General features: G+C 43.8%; 1 protein-coding gene across 4 annotated transcripts in view; it reads right to left on the bottom strand.

Annotated features, from left to right (window-relative positions):
• Positions 1-6,996: 6,996 nt before the first annotated feature.
• The window catches only part of Plch1 (phospholipase C eta 1), a 194,167-nt gene continuing 180,774 nt past the window's right edge, over positions 6,997-20,389 (bottom strand). For 2 of the 4 annotated variants that reach the window (XM_048424778.3, XM_085682464.2), the window contains 7 exons: positions 19,531-19,655; positions 17,467-17,551; positions 15,364-15,510; positions 14,960-15,039; positions 13,414-13,473; positions 12,625-12,979; positions 6,997-10,320 (listed from right to left, as the gene is read on the bottom strand). In XM_048424778.3, the coding sequence (XP_048280735.3) occupies positions 8,240-10,320; positions 12,625-12,979; positions 13,414-13,473; positions 14,960-15,039; positions 15,364-15,510; positions 17,467-17,551; positions 19,531-19,655 (2,933 nt within the window). In that variant the 3' untranslated portion in view covers positions 6,997-8,239. The remainder of the gene's footprint in view (positions 10,321-12,624; positions 12,980-13,413; positions 13,474-14,959; positions 15,040-15,363; positions 15,511-17,466; positions 17,552-19,530; positions 19,656-20,389) is intronic. The other 2 variants (XM_048424776.3, XM_048424777.3) reach the window with 2 other exon arrangements.

Raw genomic sequence — 20,389 nt, 5'->3', positions numbered from 1 at the left:
TCTATGTGACACTTGCCACATATGAGGCAGTTGTGCTATTGTGGGAAAGTGAAAGTAGCCAAGCACAATTTGAATACAAGCACTTTGTTGTGGGGGAGGGGGGACGTTTAACCACAAGATTATGCTGCCTTGAATGTGCATGAAAAGATGACTAAAGAAACCAAGGAGCTCCCCTCCCCCTTTGTGATGGTTCTGCTAATTTATAGTGCTTCTATGTCTTAGTAAATGTAGTGCCTAACAACAGGATGTCTCTGGCATGAAGACGGAGAAAGCTAGGTAAGCTGAGGCTTCCAGGGTGGAATTGGGGACAGAGAGGAGATGTGAAATCACCCACGGCCCTTGTCACCAAAGTTGAATGCAGCTCCCCCCAAAAACAAGGTTCTTAAAGACACTGCACAGTGATCCCTGCCACCCAGATATCACTTTATCCTCAGGAGGGACTCCTTCATGCTTGGAAAGTGATCTGTCAGGTGAAATGGGATTCTCTGCTCCAAATTGGGCACTGGGGAAAGTCTATGGAAGATGAGATGCAAATAAATGCTCCGAGTGTACGTGTAGATATTTTCAAAACATCTCTAGTTCGTACAGTCGGTGTTCAAAATATAGAGACACCAGCATTCAGAACTCGCTGATATTAACTGAACAGGAAAAACAGTCAGATGGGAACATTGGAAATTTTTATTCTGGAAATAGAATTTGCAAATGAAAGTTAAATAGGCTTAAAACCAGAGAACCCACAGCAGACAGAGATATGAATTAATCCTAAAACAGGGTGTTGTCAATTGAGGAGCCTTTCCTTCCTTATATTCAGCTCATAGGATAGTCTCTGCCTCAATGGGGCTCTCTCCAATTCTGTTTCAAACACAGAGGCTATCTTTTGTTTCCTTAGCTTTGATGGAGAGAAAGATGGACAAACTGACATTTGATGGAACATGATGAAAAATGAGACCCCAAGCCCTAAACAAGAAGCAAAAAGCAGAATGAGAACACCGGAAGGTGGGGAAGGTTCATAACATATGTCTTAGCCATTGTTCTTTTGCTGTGAAGAGACACCATGACTGCGGCAATTCTTATAAAGAAAAGAATTTAATTGACACTTGCTTATAGTTTCAGAGGTGTAGTCCATTGTCATCATGAGGGGGAGTGTGGTAGCATGCAAGTGAACATGGATCTGGAGAAGCAGCTGAGAGTCCTCCATCCTGATCTGCAGGAAGAGAGAAAACTTTCGGACCCTCAAAGCCTATCCCCCAGTGACATACTTCCTCTAACAAGGCCACACCCCCTAATCCTTTCAAAGAGTTCCACTCCCTAGTAACCTAGCATTCAGATATATGAGCCTATGGGGTCGTTCTCATCCAAAGTATCACACCAAGTGAGCAAGACTCTGTGTACCTGCAACTTATTCCTGCCATTATGTGTGGGCCACATTTCTTTTGTTCATTTATCTGTTGATGGATAGCTTGGCTGGTTATATTTCTTGGCAGTTGTGATGGTGTAGCTATATGCATGGGTGTAAGAGCATCTCTGTAGTATGGCCACCACAGAGACTTCTGAGTATCTGCCCAAGAGTAGTGTACTTGGGTTACATGGTAGTTGCCTATTTAGCTTTTTGTTGATGTTTTGAGGGCTCCCATGCTGACTTCCATAGTTATTGCACCAATTTATATTCTCATCAGGAGGCATACCTGTGAGCCCACCACCTGGGTCTGTTTTTTCTTGGAGGACCCTTCATTAAAAAGTACACCTACAATGAGGATAGAAGCATCGCAAGGAACTTGCTCTTGACTGTCCACTTGAGCCAGTGGTGGTACAGGAATAGCACAGGACTCCCAAATACCCTTGGGGAAGTAGGTATTCTAGCAAAACAAAAGCCTATTAGTGACCGTTACCACAATGAACAGTCAAGGTGCCTTGTCTCATGGTCATCTCTCAAGATGACTAAAAGATAGTGCTTTCCCCCAAAGGTCCCACTAAGGTTCGAGACATTGAACCAAGGTTCTGCCTGATTTGGACAGACAAAATTAACATCCCTGATGAGAAGGCTCCAGTCACTATAGTGAAAAGGGCAATTTTCAGTTACAAGATCTGGAACAGTTGATAACTCCTGAGCCCATGAATTGAGTGGGAAGTGTGGTTCCACAAGCCTGGCAAAGATTTCCCTACTATTGTTCAAACTTGTCAGGGAAGCATGCCCTTTAAAGGAACTCCGTAGGACTCAGTCCACTGTGTGTACTTTGCCACAGTATACATGTAGAGACCTTGGACATTGGTCTATGTTTTCAGTCTTGTTAGAAGCAGGGTGTCTTTACCCCTCATACACCAAGGTGACTGACCCACAAGATTCTGGAGATTCTCCTGCCTCCACTTCTCACCTCCCTGTCGGAGCGCTGGGATAACTGATGCTCATGCTACCATATCCAGTTTTCATGGTTTCTAGGGACCCAAAGCCACATCCTCATGCTTACATGGCAAGTGCTTTCCCTGATGGGCCACCTCCCATCCCCAGTCCATACTTTTGTTTTGGACAGACTGTCACTATGTAGTCCAGGCTGGCCTAGAACCTGGAGTATTCCTGCCTCCTAAGCGATATGTACAAACATCCCGCCTAACATCGAGAAGGTAGAGAGAATGAGGTCACAACAGATACCCATACTAGGGGTCCCAACGGATCATCATAACCTTCTAGTTAGCAATTGCCTCTAACCGATCCCAGAGCATCAAAGAGGTTTAGGCTAAAGTCAATCTCACAATGGATCCAGTGTAGCTAAGGGTCCACCCCATGATTATTCTTCACATCTAGTTTTCCATATATAATAGGACATATGTATTTCCAAGTTGGCTCTTGGTCTCCTGACATATGAATTAAATGACATTATGGTAGAAATGACTACTGTTAGTCTTTTAAAATATAATCCGCTCTCCCTCCAGACCAAGGCGGTGAACCAGAAGCACCATCTCCTCCTAGGAAAGACTACAGAATTTAGTACCAAGAGGAACTCAAAGCGATTCAGGGATGGTAATTCCCATGTCTCCTATGTCATTCATCCGTCTAAGCTCTCCATGTAAATCATGGCTTATGGTTGAGATGAGTGAACTATGTGAATTTAACCAGAGGACTCCAATTATAACTTCTGGGCCAGGTTAGAGTTTTATTGCAGCAAACCAACCAAACCTCTGGCACTTAGTTTGTGGCTATTATTTTGCCAAATCCTCTTTCATGGCTCCTATCCGTCGAGCGTACGAAAGGCAATTCATCTTTACATTTACAAGGCGGGCAGTATCCCTCACTGCTGTGCTGAGCCAGGAGGATCTATTTATTTTTCTGCTGCCCAGATCTGTTTATTTTTCTGCACTGCAGCGAATGAAGCCATCTTCACATCCCACAAAGCACCACGTTAGTAGTCTCCTATAGTGACTGATGTTTTTCTGTTTGGATATAGAACAGAGACTATGGGACCTAGTTTCGAATGACAGGTAGATGAGTGGTACCTGATACTTAAGAGGACCGCAGCATCGATGACACTCTTGGAGGACTGTGGTCTCAATCATGCAGGGACCTTGTCTATAGAGCGAAGCCTGACAACCTATGGCATATCGTGTAACTCTGCAGGTACAGCTGCCCGCAGTGACTGTAGAATCAGTATAAATTGGTTGCAAAGCATAGGCGTTCACAGATGGCTCAGTCAAGTAAACGAAGTGTGAGGACCTACATTCTCATCCTGAGTGCATGTGGAAAGCCAGCTGCAGAGGTGTGCACCTATAATTCCAGTGCCGGAAGACAGAAAGAGTAGGTTCACCGGGATTGCCAAGCCAGCCAGCCTAGCCAATGGGTGAGCTCTAGGCTCAGGGAGGGACCCTGTGTCAAACCACAAAGTGGAGTGTGTTAGATGAAGTCATGCCCCAGTGACCTCACTTCCTCCTAATAGGCCCACTTCCTAAAATCATCTTACCTTCTCTTAATAGTTCCTTAGGCCTGGGGACCACACCTTTAATATACAAGCTTGTAGGGAACATCCTAACCTGGCAGGACTCATCCATATCAAGAATAAGGGACTGTGTTGAGCCACCAGATGGGAAAGTAAACAGGTAACAAGAGAGAGGCACCAACTCTGGCCATGGACCTGCTACAGCGGTAGGGATAATGGCTCAGTTTGATAATCTTGTTTTTGCTGTTGTTGTTGGTTTTGTTTTTTGAGATAGGGTTTCTCAACCGTACTGAAACTCACTGTGTAGAACAGACAGGCCTCAAACTCACAGAGTTCTGCCTCTGCCTCCCGAGGGCCGAGACTAAAGGAGTGTACCGCCATCACCTGGCTCAGTTTGCTAATCATAAAGAAAAAAAGCGATCACCTTACTGTACGGGAGAACCAGCCTTTTACCTCTTTTTTTTTTTTTGGTTTTTCGAGACAGGGTTTCTCTGTAGCTTTGGTGTCTGTCCTGGAGCTAGCTCTTGTAGACCAGGCTGGCCTCGAACTCACAAAGATCCTCCCGCCTCTGCCTCCAGAGTGCTGGGATTAAAGGCGTGCGCCACCACCGCCCGGCTCTCTTTTCTTGATGTAGTAGAGGTCTCTTGTTTCCATATGAGAGCGAGTACAGAAAATCCAGCCCGGGGAAGGGGATACAGTAAACAAGAGCCAGGTGTGGTCACTAGCTCTTTGCATCCCATCCCTCTCGAGTGTTGGCATGGCTTTCAGCTAGTCGGCTGATTTACTGCAGCTGCCACCGTCGTTGCCATCACTGAGCCGACCGTTTGCAGCACCAGTTAAGATGGAGACTGGTGCCCTAAGGGGCATCCAGCTCCGCAGGAGACGTTTGGAGGGGCTGCAAAGCGCAGGCTGGCCTCACACAAGTTAATGCCTCCTACGGTCCCCTGAAAGTAATGGGAAGGACGCAGTGATGGACGTGCACTTGCCATCCTCCTTCGCGCCTGCGCACAGCTCTTAGGTGCCACTTACCACGTGGCTTCTTTGGAGCGATCCTATAATCCTAACGGCTAGCTGGCTGACCTTTTGGTCATCTCAGTAATTTACAGCCTTGTATTTTCTTTTTCTTCCCGGCCTCGGCCTCTTTCCACCCCATTCTCATTTCCCTGGGAATGTTTCCTCAACTTTCAATAATTCTAGCAGTTTAGACTTTGCTGGGATTTTGATGTTAAGATTTTGGCTATTTCTGTTTTTAAAAGCAACTCGTGGGCTGGGAAGATGGCTCAAAGGGTAAAGGGGAATCTGGGTTGACATACTCACACCTCTCTTTTCTCCATTAGCCATGGGCCAGTGACCAGGCCCTGTGACCTGTTCCTAGCTTACGACCCAGCTCATATGTGCATCTATTAAATATTTGATAAATGGGTGGTTTTTACCAGATAATCCTTTTATCTGGTAACAGGACCAGATAAAGGATTTTAAGTGGGAAACGTGGCTTGGTCAGATTCGTGTTAAGCCGTTTTGCTTCAGTCCTCTGCGGTTGTTGTTACTGTTAACAGCTCGTCCAGCAACCACACCACTCAGACTTGGAACACGCAATGCAGCCTCGAACAAAAGAGCAGCAAGGATGCTTTGAGTTTCGGCAGGGCTTGTCCTGGGCCAGAGTGCAGAGACTAGCGGCTCCCCACACATTCGGTATTGGGAAGCTTGTGAATGTCGTGATTGAGACTTCGCTTGTGTGCTTTCCTTGGGACGGAGTCAGTCCTGTCTCTCTCTGCTAAACAGGTGGGCTGTTAGTGAGCAGGGTCTGCACATCAGAGACTTTGTGAACATGGAAGCTTTACTACCTCTTCTTGGCTATCTCAGAATTCTCAAATGAATGCCATGCAACTGCTAGCCCTGATGTTCCTGTATTCTGTCTGTTGATAGACTATAGCTTGTGTGTGGCCAAGAACATGGACGCCAAGAGGACGCCTGCATTACCTAGCTGCATTACCCACCAAACATTCACGTCAGGACCAGACAGAGAATTTTTCTTTCTTTTTTTTTTTTTCTCTTTTTTGAACTGAAGAGTCTTTAAATCATAAAAAGCAGCTAAAGTCTATTCACAGCAATTTAATTTTAAAAACTCTGCATTACATCAGTGTCTTCTAAAATGAAAGATAACAACAAATGAGCCAAGGTCTCAGGATAGAACATTAGAGATTCGAAGATCCCAAGACAGAGAGCGTTCAAGCTCATTAAGGGCAAATGAATGGGTGTCGATCCCTTTCAACTTGGCATTTCTGCCTCCAAAGATTTCTAGTGTTTGTGAAAAAAGATGACTCCCAGCACAGAGAAAAGCTGAGCGTTGGCACTGAGGGGAACAGGGCCTGACGGCTCCCATACCACAAACATAGCCACGTGTGCGCGCGCGCACACCCCCTCCCCCAACAGAACATCTCACTTACTTTCCCCATGTGAGTTACAACTACCCCCACTGGACTAGTTGCCAGGAATTACTTTTAAACTTGTAAATCCATACCAAATCATTTGGTATGTAAATCCACACACAAATCATTCCTTTTGGTATCTATTTAAGTTACCTTACAAATATGCTCTTCAGTATAATGACGGGGCTTGAGAAATGGTTCATTGGTTAAGAGTACTTGCTGCTCTTCCAGAGGACCCACGTTCTGTTCCCAGCATCCACATAGGGCAGCTCACAACTGTCTGTTAATTCCAGTTCCAAAGGGCTTACCACCCTCTCCATCCCTTCTCACCTACCAGGCACATATATGCTGCATAGATGCAAGCAAAACACTCATACACATAAATATATATATAAATACACACAAATATATCTAAAAATAAAAAATAAGAAATGGATATTTCTTCAACACAATGAAAATACCCGGAGACATAAACTGCTGTATAAAGCCATTCCTGGCAATGAACGTCCTCAATTCTGCTATAAGAACACAGAAAGGAAGCCACATCCAAGCACTCCTGGTCCCCCACCCAACAGTTAACACACAAACTCCTGCTGTGGTTCTTTTTTGTAAAAATTTTTAAAATAAATGAAACTACCAAGTGTTCAAAAATCTGTTTTAATTATATTTTATGAAGTCCAGGAAGAACATCATTGTAATTCATGGTACAAAAAGCAAATGATACCTGAACATGCAATAAAAAATGGATTCACAATGAAAATAATATATGTCAGTACTAAAATATAGTTACTTGGTTCCCTAAAGGGAAAAGATTTCTTTTAATCATCTATTCACTTGGATTATGAGAAAATACCTTTTTTTTCTCTTGAAATCTTTGGGGAAGTTTTCTGTTTGCACTACTCCGAGTTTTAAGTCTAAGGTAAGTCTCTCTCTCTCTCTCTCTCTCTCTCTCTCTCTCTCTCTCTTCTTTCTTAAGGTCTTACTATGTAGATCTGCTTGATCTGAACCTTGCCATGTAGATCAAGGTTGGTCTCAAACTCAGAAATCCATCTGCCTGTGCTGGGATTACATGCGTGAACCACCATGCCTGGCTGAAAGTCTCTCATCCTGAAAGCCATTATTTCCAATCTATCACATCAGAGACACTTCAGGACATACTTCGAAAGTATGACAGAGAGCTTGGCAACTGGATTCTTGTTACATACAAAGCCATTAGCAAAAATATGTAACAATATTTATGCAAAACAAACTATTTTCTCCTTATATACAGAAGTTCACTTTCTTCCTTACAGTCTATTCTAAAAGGGATTTGGGGACTGGGAGAGACATTGTCCATTTTCATGGAATTCCCACTTTGGGTGGGGCGAGGAAATCATGAAGGACAAGGTAACTATTTTAAACACTGAGTTATAAAACTGAATCTGGGTCTTCAGATTCAGAAGAAGAAGGTTGTTTCAAATAAAGAATCCATTCCTTTATCTTTGGAAAAGTCTGCTCTTAATGAACTCAACACTCAGTGAGTAAAAGTGACAGACTCTGGGACTATGACCCAAGACACGGGAAAGAGCATTTTTGTGCAACATGCACACGCTGTGGTCCAAACTGCTGAGAAGTTTCACATCGAGGGCATGCACACATTTCATACTGACACAAGTTACAATACCTTGGGGAAAAGAGATCATAGGTTCCTGGGAAACGTCGCAGAATCTATATACAAATGCACGAAGTGAGAGAACGCATGAAGTCGAAGGGAGACCAAAATACAAGTTCAAAAATACATTTGAAAATCATCTCAAAGCCAAGTATCATAGTCACTGACAATGGAAAACTCTAACATCCTCTAGAACATCGCGTAAACAAGGAAAATGCAGCTTTGTATATAGCTCACAGCCGCAAAAGAAAATAAATTTCTGGTTTATCATCACTGCTTGGCTCGGTCTGCAGAACTGAGTTATCTGAACAAAACTGGTCCACGTAGCCATACCGAAGGGCCGTGCATGCTCCCTCTGGGATGCCTCGGCCCTCCAGGCCACCAGCTTTCATGTTCCTCAGGTAGCTTGCAATGTATGAGCCCGTGGAGTGCCGGTTCACAGCCAGAGCGGGAGCCGGAGGTTTACTTCGAAGGACCACTCCTCCTCTAGCGCTGTGGGCCGTGGCTTTCTGCTTGCCAGCTTCCTGCTTCTCCTTGGCACGACTGGCAATGTTACGTACTCTGCTCTGACTTCTCGAGGACAGCTTTCTGACTAATGCCCTGGGATACTGATTGATATCCTGCTTTGAGTACAGCACTGGACAGCTGTCTTCTTGGTCAAAGGACACCAGCTTTCGGAGCTGTTCGGTTAGGGCATCTAAAGGCTCTAAGGACTTTGTCTTCATAGTCACACTCTTGTCCCTGATGCTGTTGGTCACAAAACTCCTACTAATACATTGGTATTTGCTTTCAAAATTGCAGGCAATGTCCTCTGATGTCAAGTCCCCTAGACTTTTGGATTTGCACGGACTTGGCAGTTTCAAAGCAACCAAAGGAGCATGTGCTGACTGGGTCGGTGTGGAGGCATGCATATCTGTAGCCCTAGGCTGCTGGGGCCCACAGATTTGGTTCGTTTTTGCATCTGAACTTGAGAAATGGTTATACACAAAGCCAGCACCCTGATAGGTTAGACAAGAAATACTTTGATTTTTGACACCTTGGATATTGTTGAATATTTCAGGGGCAGAAGGGAGGGGCGCCTCTTTATAGTAAACATTTCTCAAGACTCTCGGGACGTGTTCCGCCATCTCTTGGCTGTGCCTCAGTTTTAGTGGAGAAACAATTTGACTTAGACCCTCTCCCCTGTAGTCACTGGTCGTTAGAGACAGGTTTTCTGATTCTCCATCGATTTCCACAAGGCTGCTTTCTGCAGAATTTACACCAAGAGCAGGGTCTGCAATTAGATCTTCCAGGGCCAACTCAGAGGACAGATCAGGGCTGTTCATGACTCGTCTCTGATCCTTTCCACGAGTGGGGCTTTTGGGAAACTGGCCAGGAGAAGCATCGTGAGACCCAGGCAAGTTGCCTTCCATGACCCTTGTCTTGGTTTTATCAGAAGGGTCAGTGTCTGGTTTGGACTTAGAGATCGGCAATCCAGTCATTTCACAAGCAGGTGTGTTATTTGCAGGCCTGGTGGTCTCAGCACTAGAGAGCTTGATCAGCTCAGGAGACGAACACGAGGAGGCCTTGGGTTTCCCCTGGGAAAACCCACGCTTGAAGGGTGTTTGCAGGCCCGATGTCATAGGCAAAGGAGCACCTCCTGCCGTCACATCAGTGCCGAGGAGGTGGGAAACCACAGCAATGTTAGCCCGATGCTGGCTCTCTTCAAACTGACCAATCAGTGCTGAGATGGAACTGCCCGGCTCATTCTCATTTGTTAAAGTAACATCATCAATGAGATTGGAAATCTCAGTGTCCTGATGGATGGGCGTCGAGTGCGAATCCGGGACGTCGGAACAGAGCACAGAGATGTCGGACAGAGAGAAGGACGCTGCAGCTCGTCCTGTGGCCCTGCTGCCTTCCAGGTTCTCCTTCTCCAGGGCACTTGGAGAAAGGACATTTTCCGACAACATGCTTCTCCCTTCCCCTAAGCCCCCAGTACGCCGCTTTCCAGTGGCTTGCACCCCAGGGAGATCTTGTGGTCCCTTCTTTGCAGGACTGAATGCCAAATGCTGCCTCGGAGAGAGGAATTTGGGGAGGCACTGGTTTTCCTGGCAATCATTTGTCACATCTGGCTTGGTTCTCCCACCCTTTGGACCTGGTCCTCCACACTGTTCTGGCACTGATACGCTAGACGTTGAAATAGGGCGATCGCCTCGGTTGGTATCTTTGTGAAGAAGGGCACTGGAGGAGAAGGATAATGTTTTGTTGAAATTGGAAAACTGTGGGTCTTTTATAGTTGTCTCTCGCTTTCTTCCGTCATCCTTGTCCTCTGCTAAAGAAAACAAGAGCATTTTAGGGAAAGCAAATCACTTTACGTAGGTGCTGCTGACACTCACGTTCGTCTCGACACAGACAAATGGAAAATGTAAATCTTTTTACGTTATGACACAATATAATTATGGATAAGCAGAAGCTTACAACACAGTGTCTGTGTGATGGGTAAATGGTAAAAGATAGATTTACAGGAACTTCACCGAGCTTCCTTTTGGATGTCTATTACATCAGCTAAGGATGTAATATTCATTGTCCAGAAAATGTCAATGAGTTTCTGTGCTTTCACGAGAGGATTACCTTACGCTGCTTCCTATTCAGATCTGTACTACACAGAAGCATGGCGATAAAAACAGAACAAGACAGCTCTGTTAAACAATGCACTATGGTACCTGCAAACAAGACACTATCAGCTTTCAAGGTTATACGTGTATTAGCGACAGGTAAACCACAAATGATAGCATTTTTAAAGACATTTTGGCAAAATATTTAATCTAACCAATTAATTTCTAACACAGTTGGAAAGTACGACATGTGTACAAAACTATTGATACCTTCAAGGGAAAAGATAACCAGTCATCAATTCCACATCACTACGAATAGTTAATATTCTGTTGATAACGTTTTTTGGTTTCAGTACAAAAAAATATATATTACATTCTTCCTCACTTCACCTCCAATGTGGTTAAGATGGTACTTAAGGGAAACTGCAAAAACATATAATTCACAAGAACCTGGGATACCTCATCCTATTTGAAATGAGCTAAGGCAATGCTCAATTAGTTAATTGTCTGTTAACTCTTTCAAAGCCATGATATGTGGATAACGATTGTTTCCGCTAAAATATTTTCTCCTTGCTAAAAGTTGCATCATCATAAAAAATTTAAGCGTCCCAAACTGTATAGAATTAAATATCCCCTGACATCACTTCAGAAGCAGCCACTTTTGTAGAGAGACAGACTATTTAGAATTCTTTATTCTGCCCTTCTCTACCTAAATTTTCCTGCAATTACCTGGAATTGCTGTAATGACTGGGTATCATTCCGTATTTGCTATTTGCTTAATGCCTATGATTAATGCTCCTATCTTTTCAAATGTAGGAACGACACATGGTCGCATGCTTGCTCATCTTCTTGGCTTAGCATCTTCTGCAGCGAGGACCAGTTAGGACAGATTTCTACTGGACAGAGTTTTACTTTGCTGACACAGGTTTTTAAGATAAATTTCGTGTCACATGTGTCCTCTCTTCTCTGACATTACTCTTAGCAAAACTTCAAAACATTTTTTTCAGTACGAGGTAGACTCCAGGGTCTTATAAACTAGGAAATTTTCCAGGTTTGCTTCTCCCCTTCACTTCTAATAAAGTATTCAGAAACTGACTTTTCTTTTCTCCCTAGAACATCTGACAATAAAAACCAATATATAAGCAAAACAGCATTTGTGGGGAAATAAATCACTGAAATTATATTGTTTGGATAAATACCAATTTTGCTAAGATTAAAAACAAGGTATTACATTCTACTTGCGCGAGATAATTCCAGAAATAATTAGCGAACACAGTTCAGGACTAAGAAGAGGAGTCACAGATTTAAGAGCTCTTGGTCACTCTGTGACGTACTCACTGCTTGCCATCAGGTTGCCCACATGAGCTCATCACACTCCAAGCTAAGGAAAAAGATGGCCCTGCAATCAAGCAAGAGCCATGGGCATGTCTCCTTCCCTGACACTGCACAGAGCATGAAGTGAAATCACGGGAGAAAAATGCTGCCGCGGCCACACCTTAAGGAAGAAAGGGCTTTCCAAGTGGAGTCAGCATCTGGCCTTTCGCCGCAAACATTTCCAAACACACACACACACACACACACACACACACACACACACACACACACAGTTGTAAATAGTGAGAAGTTATAGAGCTGCATTCAGTCACAGAAAAGCTAGGATGGGTCTATCTAACCTTGGGTCAATCTAAGAATGAGACCTCTTTAAACCCCTTGCCCAGATCTAGAAAGTTACCACTCAGAAAAACAACACACTATTTGCATATTGTAGGCTTCCTTTCTGAGGTCACCACGCCTATGTTCCTCCACCTCCCCACGGAAAGAGGTGTTATTTCAAGGTGACAGGAGAGGAGGAAATAGCTCACTTTTTACTTTCTTACCCAAAGTTTAAAATCTCCTTGCATAGGATTAGCACTAGAAATTGTTTATTTTTCAGAATATTTTAATTGCAGAATGGTAGTCATGTTGTCATGGAAACAAGGGACAAAAAACAATGCAGCTGAGAGGAACTGAAAGCATCTTACCTGGAGAGTTTTCTTTTCCATCCGTGTCTTTCGCTGCTTCGGATATTGGCAGCGACAAAGCCCCCAGAAGACTCTTGTCAACAGGCATGGAGACAGGGCGTACTTGCAGGCTCCGTGTGGTCCTCCTAAGGACGCCGTCTAGATCTCTTGTGGCCTCGGAGACAGAATCTTTGATCTCAACCATTTCTTGGAAGCCCACTTTGCTTTTCTTCCTGCCTTTGGCCGGGGCACTGGCTGTGCGTCGCAGAATTCTATCGCCAATCGATCGCTTTCGAATATAATGGGAGTTGTTTTCTGAAGACCCATGCCTGGGATTCTTATTGAACAGTCCCTTCAGACCTTGGAGCTGTCTATTCTGAGGACAAAAAAGGACCAACCACAAATTAAGCCCATGCCATCATGAGAACAACTTGAGTTTGAAATGGCAGCCCCATGAAGAATGAGTGTGAAGTGAAATTTTGCAGCCACTGACTGGAGAACGTTCAGAATGAGAAAACAGCTCACAGCAGGGTCACACAATACAATGCACACGCCATCAACTTTATTCTGTGAGGAAGGCAGTCATTCAATTTCATGGCCAACCTTTCCAGAACTTTCCTACCCAGAGATGATAAAATGGTGGAAATGTTTCCATGGGTAACACACTAATAAAACTCCAACAGCCTTGAAGCAACAAATGTGTGTTTCAAAATGGTAAGCAGGACGATGGCAAGACACGAGGAGACATGCCACCACAGCCACGTGAAAAGATTATGCCAGCGAGAGGGCAGGGCCATGCGGAGAAACTACCTTTGTGGCTCCTAGAAAGTGCAATATGGTATAACTGGGGTTGAGGATTAAAGGGCTCCACTGTAAGGGAGAAAACAAAAACAACAAAACACAATGTGGGCTCGTTCAAGTAGCTGCCAGGAAACACAGGACAGTGTGCATATCTGGATAGCCCCTGCCTCCCGCTTCTAACAACTCCCCATCTTCTGTTCATCCCTCATTCAACTCAACACCATTATGTTATGGTAGGAGCATCCCAACCCAAACATACATTGAAAATAATAAATGTCTCCAAATTGGCCATTTATTTGAGAATGAAACAAAAGTTATATAAAATACTTTATCTGTATTTTATTTCAGGGCTAAGTTTTAAACAGATGCTGTAGGCCTTATTATTTCCCGCCACCTTGATTCAAGTTAGAAAGACTACAGTTAAACTGGCTTTCTGGAGTTCGGGCATCATCATAAAGCCGTTTGTATGTGTCTCCATTTAGGCTAACAGAAAGAGCCCAACAAACTGTATGTATAGGGACTCAAGATTGAAAGTTTGTACCTTCAGCATTTTCAGAAGTAAAAAATCCTTCGTTCCCTTCTGCTACCCGATACGAGGCTAAACTTACAGTCCCAGCTCAATGCCCAGTGGCCATCATGACACTGATATTTAGCCAACAGTAAGCTTGCTTGCTCCCTCCCAGGCAGCTTTCATAAATAACAAAGTTACTTATGAGGCTGGTACTATTTTAACTGCCCCTTTACACATGGACAGTGAGTTCACAGAGAATACCAGCACTGTGGAGACGCCCCAGGCAGCACAGACTATGGTAACAAGTAGTGTGGGGCAACCTTGGGCACTGTGCCCATCTATAGTCTCTCTGAGTCACATCTAGTCCTGACTTGACATGACCAAGTCCCCAGCACTTGACATGACCAGAGGGTCACCCACTGGTGTGCAAAGCACCAGCCCGCTCAACAGTGAAGGGAGAAAGAGACAGGCAGAGCTAGATAGCGCTTTGTGACATTGTGTCTCCCTTTCTTTTTACTTCACTTTCCCCATCTCTTCTCCCCCTTTCCCTTGTCTCCCCACTATTTTCTGCTCTCTATTTCTTCTGTGGGTAGCTTTAAATCCATTCACCCTTTTTCTTGATCTTCAATTTACAATGGTTCCACACAAATTCACCCTGCCTAGACCTGGCTGGAATCTTAGCTGGATCAGCATAGGCCATGCTTCAAACCTCTGAGACACATTTCCTACTGTGGAAAACGGGGTCATTTTTAGAGTTACAATAAAATTCAAAATTTTAATGGTCTTCATCATTTTCATAAAATAATTGCCTGAGAGTACGATACTCTTCTCAATTCTATTAAACCTAGAGAGACCCTCTGGGAGAAAGAAATGAGTCCAGCCCTGCGTAGAGGTGGACAGGGGCACGCCTGGAATGCTGCCTGAGCTTACTGAGCGCCCCGCAGACACCCACAAAAGAAAACTTTGTCAAATGTACATCCCGCTAATGAAACCAATCACTTTCTTGAGGTCATACTATTGCCCTATGTCTATGATTCCACTCACCTTTCCGAAGATCTCATTGATCGTTATGTGAACAAAAATGGATGCTTCCGTGAGTCCTTCCAGGTAGACATGCCGGTAGCCTGCAAAGGCAAAAAGAATTGGTTCTTTCGGTCGAATTTGCCTTTGGCCTTCCCGAGAGTGTGGGAGAATTAGGTATCTGTCATAATCTCATTCTTCACATTTTATGCAGCAGGCTACATCACATCTCTCATATAACACAATTTACAATAACAGACTCAGTAAAAAAATACCCTGTGTACCCCATGTCATGTATTAAATCTTCCAAAGAGACACCATTAACCCCAGCATATGCCAGACCCTCTATACTTCTCTACCACAGTAGAAAACAAACAAAAACAAAAAGAAATAGTCACTCCAGAGAGGAAAGGTCAGCTTATGCCTACCAGGTACTAGGCTGCTGAAGGTCACGGTCCTTTGGCCCACGAAGTCTCTTCCAATAGGATCATGATCCCATACCAGGAACCGGACTAAAGCTATTTCCGGCATGTGGACTGTAAATGTTAGGGTTTCTTCCCACACAGGGTTAAATCCTTAGAGAAACGGAAAAATGAAAAATCAGAAAAAGCAAAGGGCTTGGTTGGAAATGATTTAGCAGCGACATGTATAGAGCAGACAGTGAAAATTGCTTGTAATGGTCATTAAACTCATGAAAATGCCTGAACCTCTCCAGGATGCCCTGCTGAAGTAAAGCCTCCGAGTTTACCCCACTGCTTGGTAGGAAAATCGCCTGTAAATTATCACATCTATTCTATTAATCTCTGATGCCCCATTGTATCAGGAAGTGTCTTAATTGTCATTAAAATGCTTCAATGAGCTTAAAAATTACAGTAGTGTTCCAAGAGTATTTTAGCAGAAATATGACAGAAAGTTACCCCCTGATTGAATCATATTTCTCATCTACTGAAGCTTTTCCCACTGGAATAACTAACCATATTTCATACCGCACTCTGTAGCTTTCAATTCTATGAGCCACCACACCCAGCTTGGTTTTGTCTCAGCAAGAAAATCATCCATACGTGATCAAGTTTCCAACCACAATTTTTCAAATTCAGACAAGTAATACATGCCTGTATGTATGAAAGTCCAAGGTATCTGTTACTCATCATATAGTTTAGAGCATTGCTGTTCACCAAAATGTGTTTAAGGTCATACAGTGAACAGGAGGTTCAAATTAGACTGTGCACTGCACATTCTTAGTGGCTTCTCGGGAAGCAAGAACTTACTGTATTTCCATACACATTGAACATGAATGACAAAGCATGCACCTTGGTTCAAATACCAGTACGGTTTGTATGTGGTTTGGACCCTAATAATATCCACTCTACCCTATAAAAAGCTTCAAGCTCAGTAAATAATGACAGGCTGAAAATCAGAGGCCCCCAGTGAACAGAAGAGATGACCTTTTTTGTTGACTCTGTAATGAGCCCTCAGTTACTTTTGCAACTAAGAAAAGAAGGGATAGTTTCTTGAGCCCTGAGAAAATCCAACATAAGAAGGGCTTTCTTCCAGAATGTTATTTCCTCCCAGGTTCACCCTACTTTTGAACATCTAACAGTCCTCCAAGGACTCCCTATGAACCACTGATTTTTCAAATGTTTAGATAACCATAATTTCAAATTATTCTAGACTATTAATTAATATAAATTAAGAAAATATGTATGAAATAACGGTTTTCAAAGATAGAACAAGCAAATATAATTTTACAAGATTATCCAGAAAAATATGCTAGACTTGGGTAAAGGTAATGCCTTCCTGACACTATTAAAATGCTGGCCACTCACCGTATTTAAGAAATGAATAAGACAGAGCATTCTGGCCTTATCCTTAGATATTTTTATCCTACAAACAAAGAACAGCAAAAGCCAAGAGAAGTTGACTAAACACGTGGGCCTCACAAATGAAAGTTTCAAGAAGACTCATTTACGAGAACACATAAATCGCATTACAAGCATCACACTAGGAAATATTTCCCTAGGTGAGTTTGGAGCCCAAGTCTTTAAGATGTCTCCCACGCTTTTCAGTAGAAAGACTTAGCAAGAGTCCCAGGGGTCTTGATTACAACAGCTTCATCAAAATATACCGGGTATCGATCCCAGTTCTTCAAATGTTAACCAAACCATGTTTTCTTAGTTGTAGAAGTAACTGAGGGGTCATTACGGCGTCAACAAAAAAAGATAATCTCTTCTGTTCACTGGGGGCCTCTCTGATTTTCAGCCTGTCATTATTTAATGGGTTTGCGGCATTTAATAGGGCACAGTGGTGACTCCTCCTGAATGGATGTGTTTGACAGAATTCCCGTTCCTTTTTCAGAAAGGAACCGGAAGCTTACAGAGTGGGTGAATCTTATCAGCGTGTTTAACATCCGCGCGGACGGCAGCTAAGGAGCTCAGCCATCGGGCTCTTGTTAGCAGAACACCTTCCCTCGCCCGGGCGCACCGCAGCTGCAGGGCATCTCAAGAGCGAGCGCCGCTGATGGCCAAGCTTACCATTGTCATCCACCACACGAGTCTGATCCTTGCAACAGTCTACGGGCAGCCCGATAATTTCCACTTCGACGAAGGGGTCAATGATCTGTAGGAAAGGGAAGAAGCATGACTGCCAATGTCACCTGCACGGGAGTGCTAATTATTCTGAGACTAAATGAGCCAAATGGTTACATTTCAATAACACGTGATGTTGCTACATGCTTACTCAAAGAATGATAGAACCAGGTAGATCATATCTAGATATATGCGAAGAGTGGAATTAAAACACTAAATTCTATTTGCCAATATTTGTTAATTCTACACAGGTTTTTCCTGAAAGAACATACAATTTCAGTTCCGGGTACATATCCAGTTACAGTAAGAAGAGGGTCACCCAGGCACAGACGCTCAGAGAAGCTGCGATATTATGGTCAAACACTGGAAACGACTTAAAGGTCTACCATGAGCAAGATGGCTACACAGTACCAATGTCATAAAATCAAAGAAAAAAATCTGGAGAATTATTTTGTGCCTCAGAAGACTGAAGAAAATGGTAATAAAAAGTTGCATGTGATTTGACTGAAAAAGAAAAGATGCTAGGCAACTTGAGGATAACATGAAAACATTAGATATAGATGTTATGTTAGACAATATTGTATCTTGTCATTTTGCAGGAGAATGCCTTTGTTCTTAATCAGCTAGTAGTGAGACGGTCATAAATGACTGCCAAGGAAAGCAAACCGATAGCTCCAACATAATACTTACATACAACATACATACTTACATACAACATACACACTTACATACAACATACATACTTATAAAATCTGTATACATGAGAGGATGGCACAAGGTGTGTTAGAAAACTTAATAATTGAATTAGTGAATTGAGGAGATCCATTGTACTATCCTTGCACCTTTTCTGGGGCTGAAGCCTTCTCAAAATGAAAACCTTGAGAGAGACAAGAAATATGTATTCCTTTCTTCTTGTGATGGATGCTACAGGCATTTCGTTAGATTGTTCCTCCGCGTCATGGTTGCCCTGTTGATATTGCTTTCAAGTGTCCCATGCTCTTTTGGAAACAGAGTGTAATGAAAACACCGCTATGGAAGTGCTGACAGCGATTTCTGTCTTCAGACACAAAGCTTTGTGATGATTCCAGTTAACTGCTGCTGCCGCTGAATGCAGAGCAGAAGGTAAAGGCAGGAAACGAAAAGGGTCTGCGGGAGACAGCTGTAGCAGACACGAACGCGATGGCCCTGGCTGATGCCTTCCTCTCTGATAACTGGGCACTGCACTATCTTTTAACCAGTACAGAGAGGTTGAAAAGAGCCACTGTGAAGAGTGGGGTGAGCCGAGGGAGCCGAAGGGTGTGTGCTACAGTGCTGCACTGCACCGGACTGCATCCAGGTCAGATCAAGTTTGACGCGCAGTATTCACAGTGGTACGAACATGCAGAGCTAGGCGGTCCTAACCACGCATCAGATGTGAAAGTTGAGAGGATGAAAGTGCCGAGAGCCTGGAGTGATGGGCCAGCCCTGAGAGGAAGGCATGGAAACAGGACTGACTGCCCCGTGGGGAGAAAACAAAAAGGTTGCTGCATCCTGCGACAGAAGGACAGCAGCAGGTGACAGCAGTCTGCATGTGGCCACAAAGCATGAGGCCAAGGAGCAGGCAGCAGTGAGGAAGGCTGCTGGACGTGGGATTTGGAAGCTAAATACATGATTTGGGCCACGCTGCTGTCAATAATGAAGTTAGCCTTTGTACTTTGTATCCCGGCTGTCAGCATCAGAACTGAACTGTGAAGCAGTATCATGCCTTCAAGCGTCGAAAGCAGGTGATAAAAAGCTCTGGACGGAGTCTGTGTGGCTGACAGAAAACTAGCTCATGTCTGATAAGTGGAAGTCAGTGTTCGCGTAGAAACACACACATACACACACCATATGCATACACAGACACAGACATACAAACATCTGTGCCCCCGCCAACACACAGAAACATATATGCCCCTAAAGCCACTGAGATGAGTGCTTACATGCAATAAAATAATCTCATACTTGACTAGACAGTCAGGTGTAGCTTACCTCGCCTCGGTCTCCAAACATGGAGTCAGGAGGTTTGGGAAGCTGCTGCCCGCTGATCACTTTCAGGATGAGCTGTTTTTTGGGGTTGGCAGGAAGTGGATCACCAGAAAAAGGGTTGAAAGTACCTAGGCCAAGTAGAGTAGAGGTCAGTAGCCCAGGAACACACACACACATACACACACAGTCATGCACGCACGCACACAGACAGCTTAAGTTTGTCGAAGGAGCAATGGGGCTCTTTACCACAGTCTTTGCTAGAACTAAGAAATTATCATGTAAACAACAATGTAACTTTCAGCACTTCCATGCTGTGGGACAATGGTCTTGTACTCTGTAAAGATTTGTCACTTGTACTGGATTAATAAAATGCTTATTGGCCAGTAGCCAGGCAGGAAGTATAGACGGGGCAACCAGAATAGAATAATTCTGCAAAGAGGAAATGCTATGGGACAATGGTCTTTTATCCTGTCACTTGTATTATTTTAAATAAAACACTGATTGGCCAGTAGCCAAGCAGGAAGTATAGGCAGGGCGACCAAGCAGGAAGTAGAGGCGGGGCAATGAGAATTGTGGGAAGAGGGAAGTTTCAGTCTGCAGTTGTCACCCAGATAGAGAGGAAGCCAGACACAGAGCAAGTAATACGTGACTACCTCGCCGAAAAAGGTACCAAACCACGTGGCAAACGCAGACAAGAATTATGGGCTAATATAAGTTATAAGAGTTAATAAGAAGCCTGAGATACTAGACCAATCAGTTTATAATTAATGTAGACCTCTGTGTGATTTTTTGGGGGACTGAACAACGGCCTGGGGAGTCAAAAACCTCGGTCAACAAGGAAAGGCTCAGTCTGAAGTCATCA

This window comes from Myodes glareolus, chromosome 20 (genome assembly GCF_982192425.1).
Source record: "Myodes glareolus chromosome 20, mMyoGla1.1, whole genome shotgun sequence".
Classification (NCBI taxonomy): domain Eukaryota; kingdom Metazoa; phylum Chordata; class Mammalia; order Rodentia; family Cricetidae; genus Myodes; species Myodes glareolus.
This window is presented reverse-complemented; position numbering and strand designations above follow the sequence as displayed.